This window comes from Eumetopias jubatus, unplaced genomic scaffold (assembly GCF_037043125.1).
Source record: "Eumetopias jubatus isolate StellerSeaLion01/CBP00866 unplaced genomic scaffold, mEumJub1_p1.0 scaffold_10, whole genome shotgun sequence".
NCBI classification, from domain to species: domain Eukaryota; kingdom Metazoa; phylum Chordata; class Mammalia; order Carnivora; family Otariidae; genus Eumetopias; species Eumetopias jubatus.
The window spans coordinates 96,788,031-96,814,233 of record NW_028274816.1 but is presented as its reverse complement, the minus strand read 5'-3'; the positions used below and the strand labels follow the sequence as shown (position 1 = coordinate 96,814,233).

The window sequence follows — 26,203 nt, the reverse complement described above, 5'->3', positions numbered from 1 at the left end:
GGTGAGGACGGTGGCCAGCACATCCAGAGATAAGTGAGCAGAGGGAAGCCTATAAGATGACTTTGAGAAGCATCATCCTGTGATTTGGGCTCTCAAGACGGCAAAAGAGCACTTAGTGAAGCTGGCCAGTTCTCAAACCCTGTAGATAACAGAACTGTGAGAAAGGAGAGGCCAAGAGAATGGTATGCAAGCCCGCCCCGCAGAGCACTGGGATCCTGAGACATGCCACACCAAGATGTGTCCCAAAGGGCAATGAAGCCACAGTGAGTCACCAGAACGGACTTGGTTCCGTCAGACTGGCCTGAGCCAGCTGTGCAGTGCCAGGGGCTTCCTTGGCCTGGCTTCTAACCATTTTTTAGGGCCAAAGTATGGATAGTAGGGATCTTTTCCAGGGGTGGACTGTAGGAGATTTCAGTGGGTGATCACTGCAGCGCCCTGCAGCCTCTGGACTGACATTTGCCAAGAATCTCAGCCCAGTAAAGATAGGGCTAAATGAGCATCCCAGGCCCCTGTACCCCCCCCTTTTTTAAGATTTTATTTATTTATTTGACAGACACAGCGAGATAGGGAACACAAGCAGGGGAGGTGGGAGAGGGAGAAGCAGACCTCCTGCATCTTCCGATGCGGGGCTAGACGCAGGGCTGGGCTCGATGCGGAGCTGGATCCCAGGAACCTGGGATCGTGACCTGAGCCGAAGGCAGACGCTTCACAACTGAGCCACTCAGATGCCCCTCAGGCCCCTGTACCCTTATTGCAGAGATGGGGGAAAGATTTATCCAAGGCAAGGGTAGTTACAAAGGAGGAAAAAAAATTGAGTTTGTTATTTCCAAAAATAACACCGAGGGGGACAGCATAGGAAACAATAAAAGTTATATTACCGTTTCATAGTGTTTTTTATTTGATTACTCGTGGTGGGAGAACGTGAATCTCCTTTGTATTTACTCTGACCCTAGAGATCTCAAGCGACTTTGCCAGAGCCGCTCAGGGACTCAGAGGTAGTGCTGGGGCTAGATTCCAACATCCTGACTCGCAGTCCAGTGCTCTGCACTGCGGTGACCTGTTGCATAATACGGAATAACTGTGGACTGTCTTCCCTTTTAAGAAATTTTCATTTGGTTCTTCGCGACCGGCCAGCAGTACGGTTGCTGGTGAGAGTGAGGATGTCTGTCAGCTGGGACGTTCGGTGCACAGATTTTCCCTTGGATTCTGGATACAGCCCCAACTAGCAAAAGCACCGCACCCCTTTGCGCCAGGGACGCTGACCCCGGGGTCACGCAAATGCTAAAACAAGACGTGCAAGTGTTTGCGCGCGGCACATGGCAGGGGCCCTTACCTCCCCCTCCCCCAATCTTCGCCCTGGTGGCCGAGCCCTGGGCTCCGCCCCTCTCCCCACAGACCGGGGGAGGGGTCCTCCTAGGCGTGGAGGTGGCGGATGCTCGCCGGCTGCAGACGTCCGCAGAAAGGCGGGATACAGGGGGCGCCCGCGGCCCGAGTCTGGCCGCCTGGGTCGGCCGCGCGCCTCCGCCCCACCGGGCCTCGCAACCCAGGTCCCGCCACGCCGAAGTTTGCGGAAAGTTTTGCAGTTGCTTCCCCGCCCGCGCCAGCCGGGGAGTTGTGACGCAGCGTCTGGGGCTTCAAGCCCGGACTGAGAAGACAGGGAAGGTGGGGAGAGGGAGGGCGACGGAGAGCGAGAGAAAGAGCGCACGCCGGGGTCCTCCTCGACCCCGCAGATCCTCCTCTCCGCCTCCCCTTTCTTTCCCCCCTTGGCGCTCTCTGCGGCCTCGGCCGCGGCCCCGCGCCCGCCCGCGCCTCCTCCCCTACCCCTCCCACGCTGCCCGCTTCCCTTCCCCTCTGCCCCTCAAACCCTCCTCCCGGGTTCTGTGCTCCTCCCTCCGCCCTCCCTCCGCCCGGCCAGCCTCCTTCCCTCCTCCTCCCCTCTTCTCCCCGGGAGGCATCACTTCGTCCCGACCGGAGGAAGACGCGAGCCCCTCGCGGGCGGTCATCAGAGCCCCGCGCCCGCGCTGCCACCGCGCGCCGCGCCCGTGCACCCTCTGTCCCCGCGTCCCCCAGCGCGGCGGCGCGCCGCGGACATGGGGCCCCGCCGGCCGGCCCCCGCGCCCTGGCCTCGTCACCTGCTGCGCTGCGTCCTGCTCCTCGGGGGTCTGCACCTCGGCCGCCCCGGCGCCCCTGGGGACGCCGCCGCCGCCGCCCTCCCGGGTAAGGCGCTGCCAACTTGGCCAACTTCGGGGGCCGGGCGGGGGGCAGGACGCGCCGGGGAGCGGGCCGCTCTCGACTTTTCCCTCCTTTTTTTTTCCAGAAGCGCGTGTGCGTGTGCGTGTGCGTGTGTGTGTGAGACTGGGTTTTTAAAGATCGTCTCCGCTTTTCTGGAAGCGGGGTGGGGGGGAGAGGGGAGGAGGAGCGCGCCTGGAGGTGGGGGAGGACCTGAGTGGAACCAGATGTGGCAGGCGGCGGGGGAGGGGAGCCCGGGGGTCTCGAGCCGTCTCGGAGGAAGAGGGCGGGCTCCGCGAGGACCCCCGCCCCCGCCCCCGGACCACCCGGCGCCCGCGCTGCGCTGGGCCCAGAGACCTGCGTCCGGGGAAACCAGGGGTCCGTCCGGGATCTCCCTCCAGGCCAGTCTCCTTGCTTTGCCTCAGGACCCCTGCGTTATTACTGTTTTCGAATTATTCGTCAGGGCTTGTTTGCCCTTCCTGGCATCTCGGGGATGTTTATATTTTCCACACTCGGCCTTCAAGGACAGCTTGTGGCATGTGGCAGCCGCGCTGTTTGAAGGGAGCTCTGTGGGGCAATTTCGTGCCCCCAGGATGCCGCGACAAGCTGGGCGCCGTGTTGTGTGTGTGTGTGTGGTGTTGTGTGGGTGGCTCTGACCAAACTGGCACCCCTCCAGTGTAGACAGACCTTGGACCCCAAAAGAGCTGCTAAAGATGCAAAAATCCAACCAACAAAACAAAAAACCGAAGTTGTGCCTTCTCTTTCTGCTCTTTCAGAGGGTGACAGGGACTTGTGGGGACAGACAGACCCCTCAGCAAGAATCTGAGAGCTAAAGGGAAAGATCCACTTCCGGAGGGGGGGTGTGTGTTGTAGGAGTCGAAGCTGGGACTGCCATGGAGTGTAGTTATTACAGTCCCAGTGCTGGGCCCAGCCAGCTTTGTCTTGCTGGGTGTTTAATTTGGGGACGGGGGTGAGTGAAAGGGGACAGTCAGTGCAGTGTTTGCAGTTTTGAGCAAAACCCAAACAGCCCCCTGGAGGGTCTGGGCTCTCTAGCCATGGCCGATGCCCACTCACTTGGCCCGCCCGGCGTGACGTCGAGGACCAAGACACGTATTTGCCCGATTGTGCGGATGGGAGTGGTGGGGTCTGGAGGGACCATATTCACATCAAGTAGGCGCTCTCCCCCGCTGAATTCCAGACCCACCTGGAGTTGAATGTTAGACACAAACCAGGCAGCATCGCCCTACCCACCGCAAGTCGAGGCACACCGGCTGTCCCCCTGCCTCCCGGCCCTTTTTCTGTGTCTTCTCTGTGAAGGAACTCAGCAGACAGGCAGGGCGGGAGGGCTGGAGGAGGATGGCCATTCCAAGAGCCCCAGAGCACATTTTAAAGCCAGGCCAGGCCCTGGGAGAGTCGTGGCTAGAGTGCTGACTCGGCCCTTTCCCCCATGGAGCTTTTGACAGAGGGAGCTGGAAATGCGTGGTGAGGGGCCCCATCCGGGACGACGCCTGGAGTGTCTCCTCTACCTTCTGGTTCCCCCCTCTCCTGGCTTCCCCCTCGGGCTGCGTCTCAGGACTTGTAGCCCCCACAGCCTCGGAGGGGGCCCCTTCGCAGTGGTATTGCTTTGATCACCCCCATCAGAAGCTTCGGTATGGGCAGGGAGGAAGCTAGGGGTATGGCGGTGGGAGAATGGGTCCCCACAGCAGCTGTTGAGTAACGTGAGTGAGAAGTTTGCTACCAGTGCAGTCCCTGCACATCATTGTCCCCTCTGCCCTGAATGCTCTTCCTCAAGGCCTAATTCCTTTCTTGATGCCCCTGTACCTGATGAATTTGGTAGTCCCGGGAACAGTTTACTGGATCTCAACAGTCCGGGAAACGCTCGTGGGGAGATGGGTTGGGCTTGGCAGGCCAGCGCTGCTGGGGCAGAACTAACCCCGGGGCCCGGGGTGTCTGCAGGTGGCTCTCTGACCACCAGCAGGGGAGCCCAGTGGGATGAGAGTAGGAGGCGCCAAGGCATCCCTTGGGGGCGGGGAGGCAGCAGGTTGGCCGCGCCTTGTTTGTGTGTGATGGCAGCATCCATCTCTTCTCCACCTCCGTAGGGTACCCACAAAGTGTGGCTGGAAGACGTCTTTGTTAATTGCCGCGTTGGTGCTCAAGGCTGAACCAAGTACTTGGGGAGGGTAGAAGTGTAACCCACATCCTTAGAGAAACGAAACTTGTGTTGGAGGCAGGAGAAAGTGTGTGGGGGGCAAAGGGTCGCTAGGGCTCCCTGGAGGGAGGCTGGGTGTGACCAGGCTTTGCAGAGGCAGGGATGGGAGCAGAGAGGGAGACCCGGGAGGTGGACTAGGCTGTCTGGGAATGATGTGGAAGCTTGCTGGGCTGGGGTGGAGAATTCTTTTTTTTTTTTTTTAAGATTTTATTTATTTATTTGACAGAGAGAGACACAGCGAGAGAAGGAACACAAGCAGGGGGAGTGGGAGAGGGAGAAGCAGGCTTCCCGCCGAGCAGGGAGCCCGATGCAGGGCTCGATCCCAGGACCCTGGGATCATGACCTGAGCCGAAGGCAGACGCTTAACGACTGAGCCACCCAGGCGCCCCTGGGGTGGAGAATTCTTGAGTGGGACGGAGGAGAAGCTCGAGTGAAAGGGGAAGCCGGCCAAGTGCCTGGGAGGCCAAAATGGGGGAGCCACTCTCTGGCTGGTGGTGGGGAACCCTTGGGGTTACTGGACAGATGACTGAGGGGCAGATTGGAAGGAGGGTTGCTGGGAGCCCCAGAGGGATCAGGTATCCAGGTTGAGGAGCAAAAAAACCTTGGGAGATCTTCCTGTGGGGACAGATCCTGCTATCTAGAGGACAGGGAGGGAGGGGGGCGTTCCTTTTGAAAGGCAGCCGGTACTTGCTACCCCTGCCAGTCAGCCAGACACATTGCCTGCACTTCCGGCCCAGCCCCTGGTGAGTCATGGAGTTCAGAGCTTCTTACTTTCCCCACCCCCAAAACCCAGTCTTCCTTGCTCCAACCCTCCTGTCTTCTGTGGGCTGCCAGGGCCAGGGTGGTGGCTGGCTGAGCTGTGGTTGGCGCTGGGAGCCTGGCCTCCCCCCACGTTCCCCTGGACAAGGTGAGGGTGCAGGCGGGGAAGAGGAAGCCCGGGTCTTCTTCCCCATCTGTTCGCATGAGAGACATCTTGCCTTTCTGATGCTTGAATGGTACAGTGATTTGGGCCGATGAGATGATTTCAGAAATACCATGAAAGTCTCAGAAGAGGATTCGTGTGGGTTCACCACTCATTTAAGCCCTGTTGCCCCCCTGCGGAGGGATGAAGTGGTAACAGCAATGGCCACTATTATTCCTGTGCCAGGCCCTGGGGCCGAGTGCTCCATGGCAACAGCTCTTGTATCTCACAACCCTGGGAGGAGGGCCTTACCACCCATTTTACACACTGGCACTCAGCAGATGCGAGACGTCAAGTCACTTACTCAAGGCCACACTGCCATACCACTAGAAGGTAGTAAAAGCAAGATTTGAACTCAGGGGCGGCTACCGAGCCCAAACCCTTCAGTACCAGACCATGCTGTGTCTCTGTGACTTCAACAGTGCGAGGGGATGTGTTTGGAAAGGCTGGAAAATCCCGCCTGATGGATTTTTCTCCAGTAGCTCTAAGCCCTCTAGAACATCCTCTCCATGTGGCCTCCTCAAAGGAACCCTAGGAAGAGGGTAGAGTGGGCAGCCCTCCCTCAGCTTATACCCTGGCTGTCAAGGTGCTTGTCTCTGCCCCGGTCCCAATGGGCCCAGGACGTAGGAATCGAGCCTTGTTCAGCGTCCTCAGGATATCTGAGGTGCCCCCTCTGACGGGGCATCCATAAGCTGGTGACTGAAGGGTGGAGGAGGAGCCAGCCCCGGCTCCGCCCCCCAGCTTCCCAAAAGGCAGGGATTCTTAGGTTCATTCATTTGGTGTGATGAGCCTGCCCCGCACTGACAGCAGGGATGACGGTGGCCTGTTCTTCTGAGCCCACCGCCTGCCTACACCTCCAGTAGGGGGTGGTCCCTGGACTCAGAGGAGGGCCTGGGCATTGCTGACAGGAAGTGTCCCTTCCTGTTCGGTCCTTCGTGAGATGGGAGGGACCACTTCCCATGACTGGATCCTATAAATCTGGGTGGGGTGGGCCATGGCAGTGGTGATGCAGCTCTTGGATCTCACCCTGGGCACTCCCGATCCCCGTTATTCCTCAGCTAGGTGTGGTGTCCGTAAACAGGCAGACTGGATGAAGGCCGCATCATGGCATCTGTGACCCCAGGGACCTGCCAGCATCAGCCAGCTAGCTCCAGTCACTTAGAGGATAGTTGGGGTTGGCCCCCAAACGTCACATGTGGGGCCTGATTGGGAACTCCGGGGGTTAGTTCCTTTCCTGCCCTTCCCTGCCCTCTTCTCGCCCCTTGACTGTGCAGAGACCCCTCCCATCCTGCTTGGCAGGACCCGCGCTCTCAGCTTCACCTCAGCCCTCCCCTACCCACCCCCCCCCCCTTGGTTCCTCTGGTTCTGTTGCTAGATGATGGCTTTGAAATCTTAGGTTCTTTCCAGTTCCCCTGGTCCCCACTCCTTCCTCCGGTCCTCCTTTAGCATGCTCTGCCCCATCTCCCCTGAAATTTCCCTGCCCGCCCCCCAGCCCAGGCCTTTGCACACAATTTCCTTTCCCTGGGATGCCCTTCCTTTTTTCCTCCGTGGCCGTTGCTGCCCCTCCTTCCAAGACTCAGGATCCTGAGAAGGACGCAGAGGACTCTCCGTCACTGCCTCGGGCTCACCTGAGCTAAGGGGAGACAGATACCCAGATGCTGCTTTTAGGGATAAACCCCAGCCTGGAGGAGGGGCCTTCTCTCTCTCTCTCTCTCTCTGGGATCACCTCTAGGAGGACAGTGACAAGCTTTTGTCCTGAACTTGGACAAGCACCTTCCTATAGGCAAAAACAATAAGCCAGATTCCCATCCTTTCAACTGGCATCCTCTGCGAGCGTTTGGAAAGGGAAGTGGATGTGGTGCTCCCCAGTGTAGACTGAGGCAGGAGCGTGGTGTGGCCAGGAATGTTCCCGCCTCCCCTCTGTCCTCCAGAAATGTAAATCAGGACTGAGGTAATGCCACTCACCAGCTGTGTGACCTCCGGCAGAGACTCAAGTTTCTTCATTTGTAAAATGGGAAGAATAAAACAATACCCCCTACTTAGGGATATTGTAAGAATTACACAAAAATGAGATAATATGTGTATAAGATGCATGTCTGGTACAGAGTCATTTTTTAGCAAATAATATTAAATCGTTGCTATTTTTTATTATTATTAGGAAGAGAGAACATGAATTTCAAGGGACTTAAATGTGAAAAAACAGTCCTCAACATACAAAATCCTAACTACAGCAGTTTTGTTGTTTTTTATTTATTTATTTTTTTGTAGCCAGGTTTTATTTTATTTTATTTTAATTTATTTATTTGCCAGAGAGTGAGGGAGAGAAAGCATAGCTGGGGAAGCGGCAGGCAGGGGGAGAAGCAGGCTCCCTGCTGAGCAAGGAGCCCGATGTGGGACTCGATCCCAGGACTGTGGGATCATGACCCAGCCGAAGGCAGACACTTAACCGACTGAGCCACCCAGGCATCCCTGTTGTTTTTTATTTTAATCGAAGCAGGTCTAACCCCATTACATCTTGGTGACACTTTGCTAACAACTCTAAGTGCCTAAAAATAACCATACTTCTTCCTTTTTCTGAACGTCAATTTAAATCCTAAAGAAAAAATAAAAACCTGTCCTCCGCTGTTCTTGCTCCTAAAACCCCTCAACTCCGCACCCTCCCTCTTCACTTCCCTTCATCGTGAAGCTTCTCTAGCTGACCTTCACAGGGGAACTGAGAAGTTTCCTAGCCTCTGAACCGTCAGTATAAAGCTCAGACGGTTCCAGGCAAACTGGAGCCGCTCCCTGACCACTGGTCACTGTGGGGTGCTGCCTTCCCCTGGTCACGGTAGCTAGGCTCCTTAATTACTAATTTCAGTGACCCTCCTCAGGCCTCACCTTGCAGCATGGCAGGTGCTGTTGCTAACTTCAGTGTGAAGAACGCTTGCTCAGCGGAAAACAGACCATACAGAAGTAAAGTGTAAACAGTTTGAGGTCCTCCCTCCCCTCAGCCCACGGCTTGTAGTAACCCCTGTCAGTTATGCATGGCGTCATCTCCTGTTTTTTATAATATGTGCGCGCGCGCGCGCGCGCACACACACACACACACACACACACACACACACACAAATACTCCTTTTATACAGAGGGGACCCCATTTTATACTGTATAATGTGATAAAATAATTTTTATTTTATTTTTTTTAAGATTTTATTTACTTGAGAGAGCGAGCGAGCATGGGGGCTGGGGAGCAGAGGCAGAGGGAGAAGCAGGCTCCCCGCGGAGCAGGGAGCCCGATGTGGGGCTCGATCCCAGGACCCTGGGATCACGATCTGAACCGAAGGCAGACGCTTAACTGACTGAGCCACCGAGGCGCCCCCAGATAATTTTTATTTTATAATATTCCTGCATATCTTTCCATGACAGGCTATAGAGCTGCTGCATCCTTAATAGCGCTCAGGATCCCATTGTAAGGCTGTACGCACATCCGCTTTCCTAAGGATGGACACTTTTTTGAAAATTCTCTCTTCCTCTGGCCTTTGTTGCTCATTTTGTGTGTGTGGTCCCTGCCTCCTGTCTTCCCCTCCATCCTCAGTCCAGAGCCAGCATTGCCGCCCCATTAGCTCCTAAAAGTCAACTTTCATCCTCCCCAGAACAAAGTCTGAACTTCCAGAATTGGGAACTCGAGGCCTTCTGAGTTCAGGTTCGGCCCAGCAAAGCCTCTGCTCATGCTTTTCTCCGGGCCGGGAGGACCTGGTCCCACAGGTCCAAGTCCCAGCTCAGACCTGAGCCCTTCCAGTTGCCCTCAGCTGGAAGAAGCCTTGCTTTCCAGAGCTCCTGTCGTCACGGCCACCTGCCAGGTGCAGCCACTTCCTCTCTTCCTAGACTCCAGGACAGGCATTTACAGCCCTGCACTGGCCCAGCACAGCACCTTGGACACAGTGGTATTAGTAAGTACTTATGGAAACACAAAAGAGGAAAGAAAGAAAGAGCAAACAAGTGCTAAAGAGCGCCCCTCCCTCCCAGTTTTATTGCGGTATAATTGACATATAACATTGTATTAGTTCAAGATATACGGCATAATGATTTGAAATACATATACATTGGAAATGATTGCCCCACTAAGTTCAGTTAACATCCATCACCTCATGTGGCTACAGAGTTTTTTTCTTATGATGCAAATTTTTTTTGTAGTAGAAAGGCAATAAGGAGAGTTATCCTTCCAGAGTTTTAGATGATGTCACTATCATGAAAAACATACGCCACTGAATTAAAATAAACAGGAAAAAAGTCCAATGAACTGGAATAAATTCCAGACGTAGATTTAAACTCATTATAAGAACTTAATGCAAGACAAAACCAAGAACAACACACTAATAGGGAAAAGAATCTTTACTTTTAAATGTCACTGGACAACTGGATTACAATTAAAAATTTAATTTCAATTCGTAGCTGATCACAGTGGAGGAACTTCAGATGACAAGTTGTCATGTGGAAAGTGCCAAGATCACGAGACATTAAAGAAATTAACTTTCTTTAAATATGTAATTAAACTAGCAAAACCAGAACACCCAATCTTGGCAGAGCTATGGAGAAACCAATATGTATAACTAGCGCACTCTAAATTATAAATTGGTTCAGTTTTTCAGGATTCAGTCTTTCAGACAATATGTAAGAAACTAAGACTTCATATCCTTTGACCTCGTAATTCCATTTTGGGGAATTTATAAGCATTAATCCCAAGGAGAAAAAAATGCTCATAGTAGTGCTATTTATAGTAGCAAAACAAGCTGGAAACCATTTAAATGCCAGATGATAAGATTATGGCTAAGCAAACTAAGGTATCTTAACACGACGGACAATTTATGTAGCTCTACACAACAAATATACAGCTAATGTCAGTACACAGAAATAAGTCTAACTAGGCAAATTCTCATGACCACGAGGCAATCTTACAAAATAATATACACACACCAGTAACAAGTGGAGAGGCATGCCTGACACAGACATTCATCTTTTCATTCATTCATTTAACTGTTTTGGTTCTGTTTTCCCGAGCACTAAAGTATGCCAGGCATAGTATAGTATTTGGTGCTGAGGATGCCATGGTGAACATGGTTTCTGCCTTCCCGAAGCTTGTGTTTTGAAAGTAATTCCGCCCAAATATGGAGCAGCATAAATAGAGTCAAATGTTCACTGATTCCATTTTAGGTGCAATTTTTAAGTTCATTAAAAGAAAGATGGGAGGGGCGCCTGGGTGGCTCGGTGGCTTAAGCGTCTGCCTTCGGCTCAGGTCATGATCCTGGGGTCCTGGAATTGAGTCCCGCATCAGGCTCCCTGCTCAGTGGGGAGTCTGCTTCTCCCTCTGCTCCTCCCCCCTGCTTGTGCTTGTGTACTCACTCTCTCTCTCTCTCTAACAAATAAATAAAATCTTAAAAAAAAAAACCCTCTGCCTCTCCACCCCCTCACTCTCTCTCTCTCTAAAATAAATAAATCTTAAAAAAAAAAAAAAAAAGGATGGGAGCCATAGACCTCTCATGGGGTCGGGAACCTGTCTGAGAGGAGAGAGAATAGCCCTGAGTGAGACCAGCCTGGGCAAGTAGGAATTCAACTGGAAACAGCCTTGTAGTCAGTGTTGGTCCCTGAGGAAGGATTTTCCGGTATAACCCCAGAGATGCTTAACCTAACTTCTGAAGGCTCTGAGGATATAAGAGCAATGGTGGTTTAGAAAGAGCCTGGAAGCACTGTTTATATGGATGGGGCACCTGGGTGGCTCGGTTGAGCATCCGACTTTCGATTTTGGCTCAGGTCGTGATCTCAGGATGGTCAGATCTAGCCCTGCGTTGGGCTCTGAGTCGGCTTGAGATTCTCTCCCTCTGCCCCTCCCCCAATGTATTCTCCCTCTCTCTAAAATAAATAAGTAAATCTTAAAAAAAAAAGAAAGAAATAGAGAGAGAAATTACAGGGTAGAGACCCACAATGAAATATAATGCAGCAGTGAAACTAGTGAACCTCAGCTCCATGTATTATCATGGGTGAATCTTAGAGATATAATATTGAGTGGGGGGGGGGAAATCCCAGAGTACTACTTTGGTATCATACTCTTTATCAAACCATTGGAAAAGCTGAAAAAATAGTGAGCACTCAAATACTCTTACCTAGAGGCACCACCTGTTAACATTTTGCCACATTTGCTTCACCTCACTGTGTGTGTGTGTGTGTGTGTGTGTGTGTGTGTTTCTGTCTGGTGAAACTTTGAGTGACATTTCACACCTAAATACTTCATCATGTATCAACTAAAAATAAAGACATTCTCCTTTATAACCATAGTACCATAATGACATTCAAGAAATATAGCATACAATTCTTTTTCTAATCTGCAGTCCATGTTTGGATTTCTCTAGTTGTCCCAATAATACCCCTTTTCCGCTGTTTTTTTTGTTTTGTTTTTGTTTTTTTAAGGTCCAGGATCCAATTCAGTGGCCTGTCTTTTCAATCTCCTTTATTTTACAATAGTTACTTGGTCTTTTTGTCTTTTACAGCATTGCATTTTTGATGACTTCAGGCCAGTTGTTTTGTAGAATGTCCACAGTCTATATTTGTCTGATGTTCACTCGATACATTCATGTTAAACGTTTTTGGAAAGAAACGTACATGGGTGATGCCATGTCCTCTCCACTGTATCACATTAAGTAGGTTTGTTCCCCTATTGGTAATGCTAACTTGGTCACTTGGTTCAGGTTGTTTACCAGATCTCTCCACTAAAAAGATGAAAGATACCTTTATCCCCTTTGTATTTAGTAGATAATCTAAGGAATTTCAAGTAAACCAAGGAAAGGAACACCTAAAAAGCAGAGTTGTTCACAGCAGCATTATTCCTAACGACCCCAAACTGAAATCTAGCCCCAACCGAAAACTACCCAAATGCCCATCAATAGTAGAAGGGATAAATTGTGGTAGCTCCACACAAGTGAATAGTATAGAGCAATGAGGGGCGCCTGGGTGGCTCAGTCAGTTAAAATGTCGGCCTTCAGCAGACTCCTTGATCCTGGAGTCCCAGGATGGAGCCCCACCTCCCGCTCCCTGCTCAGTAGGGAGTCTGCTTCTTCCTCTCCCTCTGCCCCTCCCCCCACTCATGTGTGCAAAGTCTCTCTCTCTCTCTCAAATAATTAAATAAAAATAAAATCTTTCGAGCAATGAATGAGAATGAACAATCCACAACTACATGCAACAGTGTGGATGAAGCTCACAAACACTGAGCCAGATGCAAGGGAGCTCATGCCATATTATCCCATCAATATAAAATATAAGAAAGAGGGTGCCTGGGTGGCTCAGTTGGTTAAGCGACTGCTTTCGGCTCAGGTCATGATCCTGGAGTCTGGGGATCGAGTCCCGCATCGGGCTCCCTGCTCAGCGGGAAGTCTGCTTCTCCCTCTGGCCCTCTTCCCTCTCGTGCTCTCTATCTCTCATTCTCTCTCTCTCAAATAAATAAAATAAAAAATATTTAAAAAAATACAAGAAAGAGGCAAAACTGATCTATGCTGTTCGAAATTAGGAGAGTGATTACCATTAGCGAGAGAAGTTGTGATCAGAAAGGGTCTTAAATAGACCCTTTAAATAGAATTTAAAAAGAACAATGACCAGAGAAGAGAGATCTTAATGTATATGGCAAGAAGCTCATATAAGCCAATGAGGAAAAACACATTTTCAGGCATCTAAAATCAGAATAGGTAAGACCCCAAAGCCTGCGAGCAGAGTTCACAAAGAAGACAAGTAGCAATGTCTAACAAGTCTATAGAACATGTTTAAAATTACTAGCAATCAAACAAACAAGGTACCATTTTCACCCCTGACAACAGTGCCAACAAAGATTGATGTAACAACATGTTTAATATAACATTATTTATCATTATGGAAATCTCTTTATAAATTGAAGGCTATTAATAATGAATAAATGAAATGTGGTATATCGCCGCATGGAATATCATACAGCCGTTAAAATGGTTTTTACAAAAGTTTTTGGAGACAGAAAAATCCTTTTGCTGAAATATGAAGTACAAGAACAAGATTCAAAAACGTGTGTATAGATGTGTGATGTATCTGCATATATGATATGTACACGTATACATCATATACGTATATTTATATACATATACTTGAACATGTATTTTGATTATATAGACAACATTGTTAGAAAAGTTACATCAAAATTTAACAAGTTATAGGTCATATTCTACTGTACTACATTGTGTTATATAATATCTAACGGGTGATTATAGATAAGGCCTTTTTTTCTTTGAACACGGTTGCATTTTCGGCGATGGAAAGACTGGGCAACTTTCTCCTCGCCTAACCACGTGACGCCAGCAGCACTTTCCCCCCCCTCCCGCCCGGACTCCCGTCACGTAACTGGTCCGAGCCCGCCGCACGTGACTCGATGGAGCCAATCAGAGGCTCCCGGGGGGGCGGTCCTTTCCCGGCGGCCCGGCGCCGGCGTTGTTCTGTGGGGCTGCGGTTCGCCGGGCGGAGACTGCCCGGCTGTGCCAGGCGGGAGGGAAGCTGGGGAGCGGCGTGCGCGGCCCTGGGGGCTGAGACCCTGGCTGCAGTTCTCCCCCGCCGCTGCTCGCTCGCCCCTCCCGTCTTTTTTTGAAGCGATGGTTTGGAGTCGGGCCTTCGCGCTGTGCGGGCGGAGAGGCCTGGCAGGCGGGGGAGGCTCGGCCTCAGGGCTGGTTCTCCGAGGACGCGGGCAGGTTCCCTCCGCCCCAGCAGGGTAGCGGTGCGGCCGTAGGGACCCGTCTCGACGCTCTTCTCGTCAGCAGCCCTCCAGTCGCGAGCCTGCGCCTCTTCCCCTTGCACTTAGCCGTCGAGTGTTTACAGAAGGGGCAGGGGAGAGAGAACTTACTGAAGAGCAGGACACAGAATTCTGTAAGCACCCAGCAGCAGTACGTATGTCCCAGACTGGAGAGCAAATCAGAAAGGCGCCTCAACTAGGGGACAGGCTCTGGGAAGGGTTTCTGCTTTTTAAAACTTTCTCTGCTTTTTAAAATGTTTCTATATAACTGCGACAGTTGGAGACCACACTAATATTTACTAAGCGCATGAAGTCTGTCAGAGTCAGTGTTGGGCAATTCCACGAATACTCTATTTTAAGCCTCCCATTCCTCCTTTTCACAGATAAGGAAATTGAGCCAGAGAAACTTAGAGCCAGGATTACATAGATGGTGAGTGGCAAAGCCAGGGATGCAATGCGGGCCTGTTTGGTTCCCTCCATGGTATGGTCTTCTTTTGTTTTATAAATAAATAAGTATTGATGAAAATATAATCAACATTTGTGAACCCACCACCTAATCGAAGACAGAACAGTCCAGTTATTCTGTCTAGCTGTGTGCCTCTCCTCTGTCTTCCTCCTCCTTCCCACCAACCCAATCTCTGTCCTGAATCTTGTGTTTATCAAGCCCTTGTTTTTAAATTTTTTAATTCTTTTTTTTTTTAAAGATTTTATTCATATATTTGACAGAGAGAGACACAGCAAGAGCAGGAACACAAGCAGGGGGAGTGGGAGAGGGAGAAGCGGGCTTCCGGTGGAGCAGGGAGCCCGATGCGGGGCTCGATCCCAGGACCCTGGGACCATGACCTGAGCCGAAGGCAGACGCTTAACGACTGAGCCACCCAGGCGCCCCTAACCCCCTGCTTGTGTTCCTGCTCTCGCTGTCTCTCTCTGTCAAATAAGTAAATAAAATCTTTAAAAAAAAAAAAAGATTGTATTTATTTATTTGAGAAAGTGAGAGAGTACAGAGGGAGAATGATAGGGGGAGAGGGAGAAGCAGACTCCCTGCTGTGCAAGGAGCCTGATGCGGGATTCCATCCCAGGGTCCTGGGATCATGACCAGAGCCAAAGGCAGATGCCCAACCAACTGAGCCACCCAGGCACCCATAAAATTTTTAATTTAAGTATAAGTACGGGAAAATAAACATAGGAATGTTCAGTTCAATGAGTTTTCACAAACTGAACACACCCATGTAACCAGGGCTCAGATCCAGCAAATAAGAACATTACTAAGTGTTCCAAGTGCTTTTAAGATGTTCCATAGCCTAATTAGACATGGATTTTTTGTGTGTGTGTGTGAACTGTGTTCATATCCTTGATCATCTTATCTCTTCAGATCTTAGTGGTTTAAAATTATCGGGGTCTCTCTATATTTTTCTTATTGATTGATGCAAGCTTTTTGCCATATTTGTTACAAATATCTTCCCGTTTGTTTTTCAGTTAAAATTTTGATTTGGGGACACCTGGCTGGCTCGGTAGGTGGAGCATGTGACTCTTGATCTCAGGGTTGTGAGTCTGAGCCTCAGGTTGGATGTAGAGATTACTTAAAAAATCTTTAAAAAATTTTTTTAATTTGGGAAATGTCTCTTTAATCTTCCCACTCTCCACACACTTGGTCTTTTAGTAAGGTATAGAAAGCCTTTTGGGGTCAGATTGGGTTCTTCCCTTCATAGGAAGGCTCATGATGACCACTTTGAGGTCCCCCCATCTTTTCTGTTTGACTAACCCTCCTTCGTTCCCTTGCCCCTCAGCAGCACGTCTAAACTTGTGGGAAGGGCCGCCTGCGTGGCTCAGTCATTACGCGTCTGCCTTCGCCTCTGCTCAGATCGTGATCCCGGAGTCCTGGGATCGAGGCCCACATCGGGCTCCCTGCTCCGAAAGGAAGCTTGCTTCTCCCTCTCCCACTCCCCCTGCTTGTGTTCCCTCTCTCGCTGTGTCTCTCTATCAAATAAATAAAATACTTAAAAATAAATAAACTTGTGCAAAGCTTCAGTTAGTGAACGTAAATGAGGCTGCAAAAAAGACAAGGTTCCACATGTATTTTTTCAAGATAAGAATACGTTTTCAGGGAGCCTGGCTGACTGAGTCGGCAGAGCAGGCGACTATTGATCTCCAGGTCATGAGTTCGAGCCCCACATTGGGCATAGAGATTACTTTAAAAAATACATTTTCATGATTGTAAAACCTTGCAGTTATTTATAGCACACAATCAAATAATAGGAAAAGTTACCAAAAAAGAAAAATTACTTGAAATCTCATCACTAAGAAAACCACTGTTAACATTTTGGAGAATATCCTTCCAAATTTCCCCTCCTCAGAGGTGTCTGGGTGGTTCAGTTGGTTGACGGTCTGACTCTTGGTTTCGGCTAGGGGTCATAATCTCAGAGTTGTGAGATTAAGCCCTGCATGGGGCTCTGCGCTCAGCTCGGAGTCTGCTTGTCCCTCTCCCTCTGCTCCTCCCCCTGCTGGCATGAGTTCTCTCTCTCTCTCTCAAATAAATAAACAAAAAATCAAAACTTCAAATCGCCTCTCCTCCCTCTCCCTCTTCCTTTATGAAACTTGACATAAATGTTTTCATATTGTTTTGGAACATGCTTTCATGTGCCAATACATCATCATCAATGTTTCCACCCAACATTTCTATTGGTTGGGTAGGATTCCATTGTATGGATGTACCATAACTTATCCCCTGGTGGACAACATTTGGGTCATTTCTCATTTCACTGTTATAGATACCCCTGTATGCATCTTAGCACATTGGACTTGCAGACTGTTGGGAATCCTGACGCAGGGTGGGAAGGTGGCTTCATTGGCATCAATTTAATGCCTCTGGGCTCACCCAGCTTCTTTGTTGTTAGGGGTCTCTGCTCCTTGGCACATGACTAGGTGTGCAGTCTCTCCCATCTATAGACTCTCTCAAGGAGCATCTCTTCTGGTTCATTCCTTTCATCTCCCTTTCTAGATGGGCTGCATTTAGTGTAGAACACTGCACATGTAAGTTGAGGTCACTTCGGGTTAAGTTTGAAACAAAGGACAGACAGACACACACACACTATCTTTTTTATTTATTTATTTTTAAAAGATTTTATTTATTTGAGAGAGAGAGATCGTGAGAGAGATCATGAGCAGGGGGGAGGGGTAGAGGGAGAAGCAGATTCCCCACTGAGCAGGGAGCCTGATGTGGGACTCTATCCCAGGACCCTGGGATCGTGACCTGAGCCAAAGGCAGACACTTAGCTGACTGAGCCACCCAGGTGCCCTCTATCTTTTTTAAATTAGCAAATATGTTCATTGTGGAAAATGCATAAAAGAGAAAAAAACAATCACCAGCTATCCCATAAGTCAGTGATAAGCACTGTTGACACTTAGTGTATACAGTGGTTCCAGAACTCTGGTGTGCCTGGGAATCTCATTTACAATCCAGATACTCCTTTGCCCTGAGGTTCTAATTCAGTAGGTCTGTTGCTGGGCCTGGGCACTTGCATGGCTCCTCAGGCAACTTGGACACTCAAGTTTAAGAACAAGAAAGCAAAAATGTTGTTCCAGACTTAACTTGATTTAAAAGAAAATAGAAATGAGGTCATATTATACATTCGGGTTTTTTAAAAAAACATTTATGTAATCTCTACACCCAATGTGAGGTTTGAACTAACGACCCTGAGATCAAGAGTCACATGTTCTTCTGACTGAGCCAGCCAGGCGCCCCACATTAGGTTTTGGTTTAATTAAAATGTGAACCTCTATCCATGTCTAAATACTCTTTTAAAAATGTATTTCTATTGTCTGCATAGTGTTCCATTGCATGAGGGTATTTTGGGTTACTCAGTCAGCACCATGTTGTTGGACATTCCCTCCAATCATTGCTGTTGCAAATAACGCTGTGTGGTTAAATCTTTGCATAGATTCCTAATTATTTCCTTTTTTTTTTAAGATTTTATTTATTTATTTGACAGAGAGAGACACAGTGAGAGAGGGAACACAAACGGGGAGTCGGAGAGGGAGAAGCAGACTTCCCGCCGAGCAGGGAGCCCGATGCGGGGCTCAATCCCAGGACCCTGGGATCATGACCCGAGCCGAAGGCAGATGCTCAACCGACTGAGCCACCCAGGCTCCCCAGATTCCTAGTTATTTCCTTAAGTTAAATTCCTATGAAGTGAGTTCTGGGGTCAAAGCATTTGTTCTTTTGAAAGTTTTTGTTTTTGTTTTTGTTTTTTAAAGATAAGCCTTTATTTATTTTTTTTTAAAGATTTTATTTATTTATTTGAGAGAGAGAATGAGAGACAGAGAGCACGAGAGGGAAGAGGGTCAGAGGGAGAAGCAGACTTCCTGCTGAGCAGGGAGCCCGGTGTGGGACTCGATCCCGGGACTCCAGGATCATGACCTGAGCCAAAGGCAGTCGCTTAACCAACTGAGCCACCCAGGCGCCCAGTTTTTGTTTGTTTTTTAAGATTTTATTTATGAGAGAGAGAGAGTGCTCACAAACGAGAGAGCCCAAGCAGGGGGAGCGGCAGAGGGAGAGGGAGAGGTAGGCTCCCCACTGAGCAGGGAGCCTGACACGGGACTTGATTCCAGGACCGTGAGATCATGACCTGAGCCGAAGGCAGACATTTAACTGCTTAACTGACTGAGCCACCCAGGCGCCCCTGAAAGCTTTTGACATACGTTGCCAAATTCTCCTCCAGGAAAGTTGCCCTCCTACTATTATATAGGTTGCTACTACTACCACGAGCTCAGTTTTTGCTGGGCAGGCCGGTGAGGTCTTTCCATCCGTGGTCTCAACCAGTCCTGCCAACTCCCTGGTGGGCAGCACCCAGCATGGCTCCGGGCACACGCTAACCATTTCTCCACTGAACAGATGACAACACGGAGGGATGAAGAGGTCAGATGACTAGTCTGAGAGCAGAAATTCAAAGCCAGCCTTGTACCTAGAACCTGAGATCTCTTAACCACGCCATGACTTTCAGTTAATATCAGAGAGTGATGGCTGTGGGAGCAGTACTTTTTTTATATGGTTCTAAAAAATGTATGAAAGAAATCAGGAAAAGGGAGTGAATGGGTGGGGGAAGAGAAGTAATTTGAGGTGCCCGGCACAGACATTCCTTTGTAGGTCAGGTCTAGTGTGTTATTGTGGGTCTGGGTGATGTCTCAAATGGTGGTGGTGGTAGTGGGGTGTTGTGTATGTGACCCTTTGTGTCTGTCCCCGGGCAAAGCAAGTTAAATTCACAAACATTGAGCACTGAATTGGGTTCTGTAGGAAAAACAGAAAGATTTGGTTTCTTCAGAGGTCTTCAGATCCCCTGTGTCTCCCTTCCCTCAGTTTTATTTGCCCTACAAACATTATAATAATATAATCAAAAGTGACACATAATTCCAACCTCCTGACACAACAAATAATTGTGTGTTTCCTTTATTCCCTTCTGTTCATTGTCCATATATAGATCCGTTTTTTTTTTTTTTAAGATTTTATCTATTTATTTGACAGAGAGCAAGCAAGCACAAGCAGGGCGAGGGGCAGAGGGAGAGGCAGACTCCCCGCTGAGCAGGGAGCCCGATGTGGGGCTCAATCCCAGGACCCTGAGATCATGACCTGAGCCGAAGGCAGATGCCCAAACCGACTGAGCCACCCAGGCGCCCTGTAGATCTGTTTTCAAAGAGGGTATAATTTAGAGGAGTTAAACCCTTACCCATATGACATAGTGCAGCTTGCTTTCCCCTCCCCTGGTCCAGCTGAATTCAACAGACACGTATGGAACACCTGTTGGATGCCCCGCACCGGGGAGACACATAGATCAGACACAGCTCCCGTTCTCAAGGAACTGGTTAAAAGGGGAGACAGACCCTGAAAGAATCATGTCAGTATTCCGTTGACCTCACACCGGAGATCTCCCCAGGAGTCTGTGAAGAGGCAGGGAGGGTGTTTTATAATTCAGTTTACAGGTAAGAAAACAGGGTCCCCCAAGGTCATTTAGATTGTACTGGCAGAATGAGAACCTGAACTCCCAGGCTAAGTCTGAGATTTCCTGTCCTTCTCTCCTTCTTGTAGGTAAGGGGGCCACATAGCTGCACGACTGCCGGAACCCCAGAGAGGGTCCCACGCAGACCCTGTCCTCCTGTCTCAGCATCTGCCAGGCCAGGTGGCGTGGGTGCTACCCCACCTCCTTCCACACTCTCCCTTCCAGCTGCCTGTTTTGTGACCTCATTTTCCCTTTACAGCTGCCCTTGGAGTTTATTTCTGCAGAGGCGGAAGGTGGCGGGGAGCAGAGCGCACCCCAAGCTGCCCCAGCTCTCCCAGAGACCCCCCACTTTGCCCTGGCACACTCTGCACAGCCTTGTCTACCTACTGCTCCCTTCCAGGCATACCTGGGGTGAGGTCCAAAAGTTCAGAGGCCAGAAGCAAGTGGTGGTTGCCAGGGTACCCATGGGAACGGGGGGGTGGGGGAGGATTCCACATCTGGACTGTGAATTTATTTTTCTTTTAATTCTGTTGAAGCCCAGCTCAAACACTCGAGTCCTTGGCCTTACTTCCTCTTATCGTTTCCTCTCATCCAGATAGCAGTGTCTGCTAAGCCCAGTTCCCAGGCTCTCTGCTGTGAAACAAACAGATTCTTGAGCTCACAGCCCCAGTCAGGGCTGAAGCTCTTGCTTAAATATCAAAAAAAATAATGACGACCTTCCGTTACTGAGTGCTTACCAGATACAGAGCATCTTCAAGCATTTTCTTGCTTAATCCTCCCAGAAACCCAGGAGAGGGGTTTCATTCGTGTCCCCCGCCAAAGCAAGGCCCACAGAAGTGAGGCAGCCAGCCCCAGGGCCCGCACAGGAACTTGAAGCTGGATGGGTGCAGAGTCCAGAGCCCCCCTCCCAACCCTTCCACTGCGGCGCCTCTGCGCTTATAAGGTGTGAGTAAGGGGCGCCTAGGTGGCTCAGTCGTTAAGCGTCTGCCTTCGGCTCAGGTCATGTAGGATTGAGCCCCGCATCAGGCTCCCCACTCCACGTGGGAAGCCTGCTTCTCCCTCTCCCACTCCCCCTGCTTGTGTTCCTTCTCTCGCTGTGTCTCTCTCTGTCAAATAAATAAATAAAATCTTCAAAAAAAAAAAAGTGTGAGTAGGTCCTATTGGCCTGTCACTGCAGAAGTCAGCAAGTGCTTACTCTTTGGCATATAGTTTTAGGGAGATCCTGAAGGTTCCCAAGCAAAAAAGATTCTAAATTCAGTTAACTTTAACGAGTGCCATGCTTTGCTTTTAGAACCAAACAAGTCATCCCTGGATGTTGCCACGTCAGAAGGTCAGGAAATTGCCAGTGAGTAGAGCAAAAGCTTGTTATGAAACGTGTCATGATTTCTCAGAGTCATGTTGTGCTACGCTTCAGAAATGTCTCCTGAAAGGACTGTCACAGGGACAGCGTGCTTGATGTGGAGCCTCATTTAAGATGACCCTCCCCCCTTTTTATTTTTGGTTCTGAACTAGGCACAGCTCTCTGGTCATTCTTTTTTTTTTTTCTTTTTAAAGATTTCATTTATTTATTTGACAGAGACACAGCGAGAGAGAGAGAGCACAAGCAGGGGGAGTAGGAAAGGGAGAAGCAGGCTTCCCGCTGAGCAGGGAGCCCGATGCGGGGCTGGATCCCAGGACCCTGGGATCATGACCTGAGCCGAAGGCAGACGCTTAACGACTGAGCCACCCAGGCGCCCCCTCTGGTCATTCTTAATAGAGACCAGGATTCTGAAGAATGTTTCTCCTCTCTGATGAAAACAGTTGTACAAGCACAATAATATATGGCCACTCTCATCCCACCTCAGTGTTGGGATGGGGGCTGGGGGCGTTTGCAAGAGGGATGGGTGGGGACTGTGGCAAGCTAGCGAGCCCCCTCCCAGGCGGGCAGCTCCACCCACCCGCGGGGACTGGCTGCCTGTGGGCACACTGGCTCAGTGTTGTCAGGCCTCCCAGGGTTTTCAGGAGAAGCTGGAAATCCAGATTTTTATGTGACATCTCTTGAGTTTTAAGGGTTGGCTCACTTTTCTTTCACACACTGTGAAGGCCAGATATAACCCACCTGTGGGTTATCAATTTAAAGCACCTGGAATAGTTGTTTGGCGCTGAGCGCTGCATCTGGGCTCTGCATTTGGGCTCCCATCTGAGCTCTGTCCCTTACCAAAACTGTGTTATCAGGATGTCTGATCTCACATTTAATACCTCGTTTTCCTCGTCTGGCAAGTGGAGATGGGAATTTTAAACCTACTTCTCAGGGTCGCTATGAGGATTAACGAGAAGGGCTTGGAACCCTGCACCTGGTACCTAGCAAAACGTTACCTTTGACACTTTGATACTTTTACACATCATGATCTATGTCTCTTTCTGTAAGTGCAAGGTGACCTTATGTCTTAGTTTGCCCAAGACTGGTCTGGTTCAAGCTTGTTGCACTGGTGTTATTATGACAAACTCCCCCTTTCATTCTCAATCTTCGACAATAAATTACACGGTCATCCTATGTAAGCAAATACTGGCATTGTGCCGTTTAGGACCTTAACAAGTTTTAGTTCCAATGAAAAGGTCATGGTTCCAGTCGCATGAGGATCCTTGGACAAGTCAGCAAATCTTTCCATGTTTCTGCTTCCACATTCTTGTCATAGGTTCAGAAAACAGAAGTAAAGCCAACGAATCACTGAAGTATAATTAGTAAAAGTTTCTTGTGCACACCCCACACAGACAGATCGTAAATCAGGAGAACTCAAACCAAAACATGGAATGACGCTCCGAGGTATATTGTTATAAAGCAGCTTGGATAGTGTGGAGGCGGTGACTGATTATTCTTCACAGTGACTACTTAAAATGTTAGAATTTTCTTAAACAAAAGGGACTTGGCTCGTGGTTGCCTCCCTATCAATTTTGGGGATCCGTTTAAGTTTTGCTTACGATTTCCAGAGGCATAAGTTAAGTATTGACCCCAGTTCAAGGTAGCTTCGCTAGTGTGTCAAAGTAAGCTAAATTAAGCTTTACTTGTATGACTAAACCAATTTTGTCTGCACAGGGAATTTTCAAGTCTGGTCTTGGGTTTATGTTTGATTTTACTATGCTAAAGGATTGACAAGATGAATTCTAAGATCCCTCAGTTCACATTCATTTTGTCATTTTTTTAAAAAGATTTTATTGATTTATTTGACAGAGAGCGAGAGAGGGAACACAAGCAGGGGAAGTGGGAGAGGGAGAAGCAGGCTTCCCGCTGGGCAGGAAGCCTGATGCCACTTGATCCCAGGACCCTGGGATCATGACCTGAGCCAAAGGCAGACGCTTAAAGACTGAGCCACCCAGGCGCCCCTCATTTGTCATTTGACAAACATTTATTGTGAGTCCAGACCATGCCAGGCAAATGCCCAGGATGTGGAGAGGCCAATAAGGACCTCTTGTGCAGTGGGGTGGGAATCCCTACCCTGTTTTTCAAGTGTTTTTTGAAAAACTCTTATCTGGAAATTGTTAACAAAATGTTTCTAGTGAATGTTTATATTTGAAACCTCAATTTCAAGCAAACAAACCATTACATTCAGTATAATTCTCTACACGTTTCTATTTTGTGAGTAGGTGTCTACATTTTTAAAAAATTATTTCAGTGTGGAAAATTGGAAAACACAGAAAGGCCCAAAGGAAATTCTTCTGTTGATTCTGCAGTGAGCATGGGGGCTTCTAATATTTGAGCTTTAGGTTACTCCCCCCACCCCCACACACCTCTGCAGCCACTTTGTCAGAACTAAATTTTAAAGATTATTTATTTGAGACAGAGATAGCGCGTGAGTGTGGGGGCTGGGAGGAGCAAACTCGCTGCTGAGCCGGGAGCCAGATGTGGGGCTGCATCTCACCACCCTGAGATCATGACTTGAGCTGAAATAAAGAGTCTCAACCGACTGAGCTACCCAGGCACCCCCAAACTAAATTTAAAAAAATATTGTTCTCCCCAAATTTGCCCGAGTGTTTCCTAATAAATTCATTCTCTCTCTCATTCATTCCTTCATCCTCAGTCAACCAGGTATGGAGTACCCAACCTGGCGCTGTGGCTGGGGCCCCAGAGGGCTCTGCTGTCAGAGACTTTACGAACTTATCTGTTCCTCACTTCCTCCTACAGATAAATAAAACAAGGGTGGTGCCCCAGCAGGCCCGGAAGGGTGCGCTTTGCTGCGCAGGTGATTCCTCAGCCGGGCTCCGGTCCCGACTCCGGAATTCGGCCCTTGGCGGGCGGGTCAATGGGGTTGGATGGTGCTGGCCCAGAAAGCCACTTCCTGCCGCGACCCGCGCCGCCGCCGTGGTGAAAGCGGCCCCCTGGGGAAGGAAGTGGCTTTGGGCTGTTTATTTTGGCTTCGGGCTAGCAGACGGCGCCGGGGGCTGCGGGCCGCGCAGACCCGCCGTTCGCGGACGGGGGCGGGAAGCCGGCTGACCTCGCCGCCGGGATTGGGGAGGGAGGCCCCGCGCGGGAACACTCCGGGGAGCGCTGCCGAGAGGGGGCGCCGGCGAGGGGGCGACACCTCGCGGAGGAAGCGCGCGGCCGAGGACGGGGGGCGCACAGAGGGGGGCGCACGGCCGAGGACGGGGGCACACCGAGGAGGGGGGCGCGGCCAAGAAGGGGGGCGCATCGAGGAAGGGGGCGCACCGAGGAGGGGGACGCGTGCCCGAGGTTGGGGGGCGCACCGAGGGGGGCGCGTGGCCGAGGACGGGGGCGCACAGAGGGGGGCGCGCGGCTGAGGATAGGGGGCGCACCGAGGAGGGGCGCGCGGCCGCGGAAGGGGGCTCACCGAGGAGGGAGGCGCGTGCCCGAGGTTGGGGGGCGCACCGAGGGGCCGCACCGAGGAGGGGGGCGCGCGGCCGAGGACGGGGGCACATCGAGGAGGGGGGCGCGTGGCCGAGAAAGGGGGGCGCACAGAGGGGGGCGCGCGGCCGAGGACGAGGGCGCACCGAGGAGGGGGGCGCGTGGTCGAGAAAGGGGGTGCACCGAGGCGGGGGGGGCACGACAGCGCACACCTAGAACTCCGAGGGCCGGCGGCTCCCTGCGTCTCAGGTCCTGCGGGTGGGGTGAGGAGGAAGGGGTCGTCCGCCCCTGTGATGCTCGGGTGAGGAGGAGAGCTGGGGAAAGGGCAGAGGAGCTGCCTGGGAGCGGACGGTCTGACCCGAGCTTGGAGGCGAGATCGCTTCTGTCTGGGCCCGGCAGCACCCCCGTTTCATTCTGCAAGATGGGGCCGGGGAGAGGACAGGCCGCAAAGACTGTGATGCTTTAGTTTGAGGAGACAAAAGCCAGCAGAGGGTGAGATTAAACACCACTTAATCGCCAGGGGGGAGGCCAGGGCTGGTGAGTGTTTGCGTTCTCAGAGAGCCCCAGGGGCCAGCCATAGTCGGCACGACCTTGGGGACCCAGGGGACCCGGCAAGGCAGAGTTGCGGGGAGGGTGAAAATTGTCTTTCCGAATTTATGTATAATCCCGTTCCCCACCACCCCCTTCACATCGCCTCTCTTTTGCGTTTATTAGGTGAAGGTGACAAGCCCACCTCTTAACCCAGTCCCTGTTCAGAATTTGCTTTAACGTCTTCCTGAAACGGAGCCTGTCACATTTTGCAAGGGGGAAGAAGAGCATCTCTAGAAATAAGTGATAGAGGGAGCTCACCATGGCTGGAGGGAGCGAGGGGGAAGGGAGCGAGGGGGAAGGGAGCGAGGGAGAGACACAGGGCACTCACGTGTGGCAGTAGCACATGGGGCTGTATGAGCCCAGTGGAGTCACATGCACTTTAAGCAATGGAGAGCCGGCAGTTTGGCCTGGCTGGAATGCAGGGGCAGTTGGGAGGAGGGAGGAGAGTATGAAAAGCTTGGAGGGTGGAGGGTACTCAGAAGGCCACAAGAGCCCAGCATTTGGGTGGGGATATTGCAAAGTTGGACAGGGCATCGAGCCTCCATGTCATGTAACTGCCCTGCGCTCTATGGAAGGGATGACCCGCTACCCACCCCCCCGCCCCCGCCACCCCACC

General features: G+C 50.6%; 1 protein-coding gene across 4 annotated transcripts in view; it reads left to right on the top strand.

Moving 5' to 3' along the window:
- The first annotated feature begins 1,941 nt into the window (after positions 1-1,941).
- The window catches only part of MRC2 (mannose receptor C-type 2), a 54,942-nt gene continuing 30,680 nt past the window's right edge, over positions 1,942-26,203 (top strand). For 2 of the 4 annotated variants that reach the window (XM_088028208.1, XM_028087536.2), the window contains exon 1: positions 1,942-2,217. In XM_088028208.1, coding sequence (XP_087884334.1) covers positions 2,091-2,217 — 127 coding nt within the window. In that variant the 5' untranslated portion in view covers positions 1,942-2,090. Of the gene's footprint in view, positions 2,218-13,895; positions 14,600-26,203 lie in introns of those variants that run through there. The other 2 variants (XM_088028209.1, XM_088028210.1) reach the window with 2 other exon arrangements.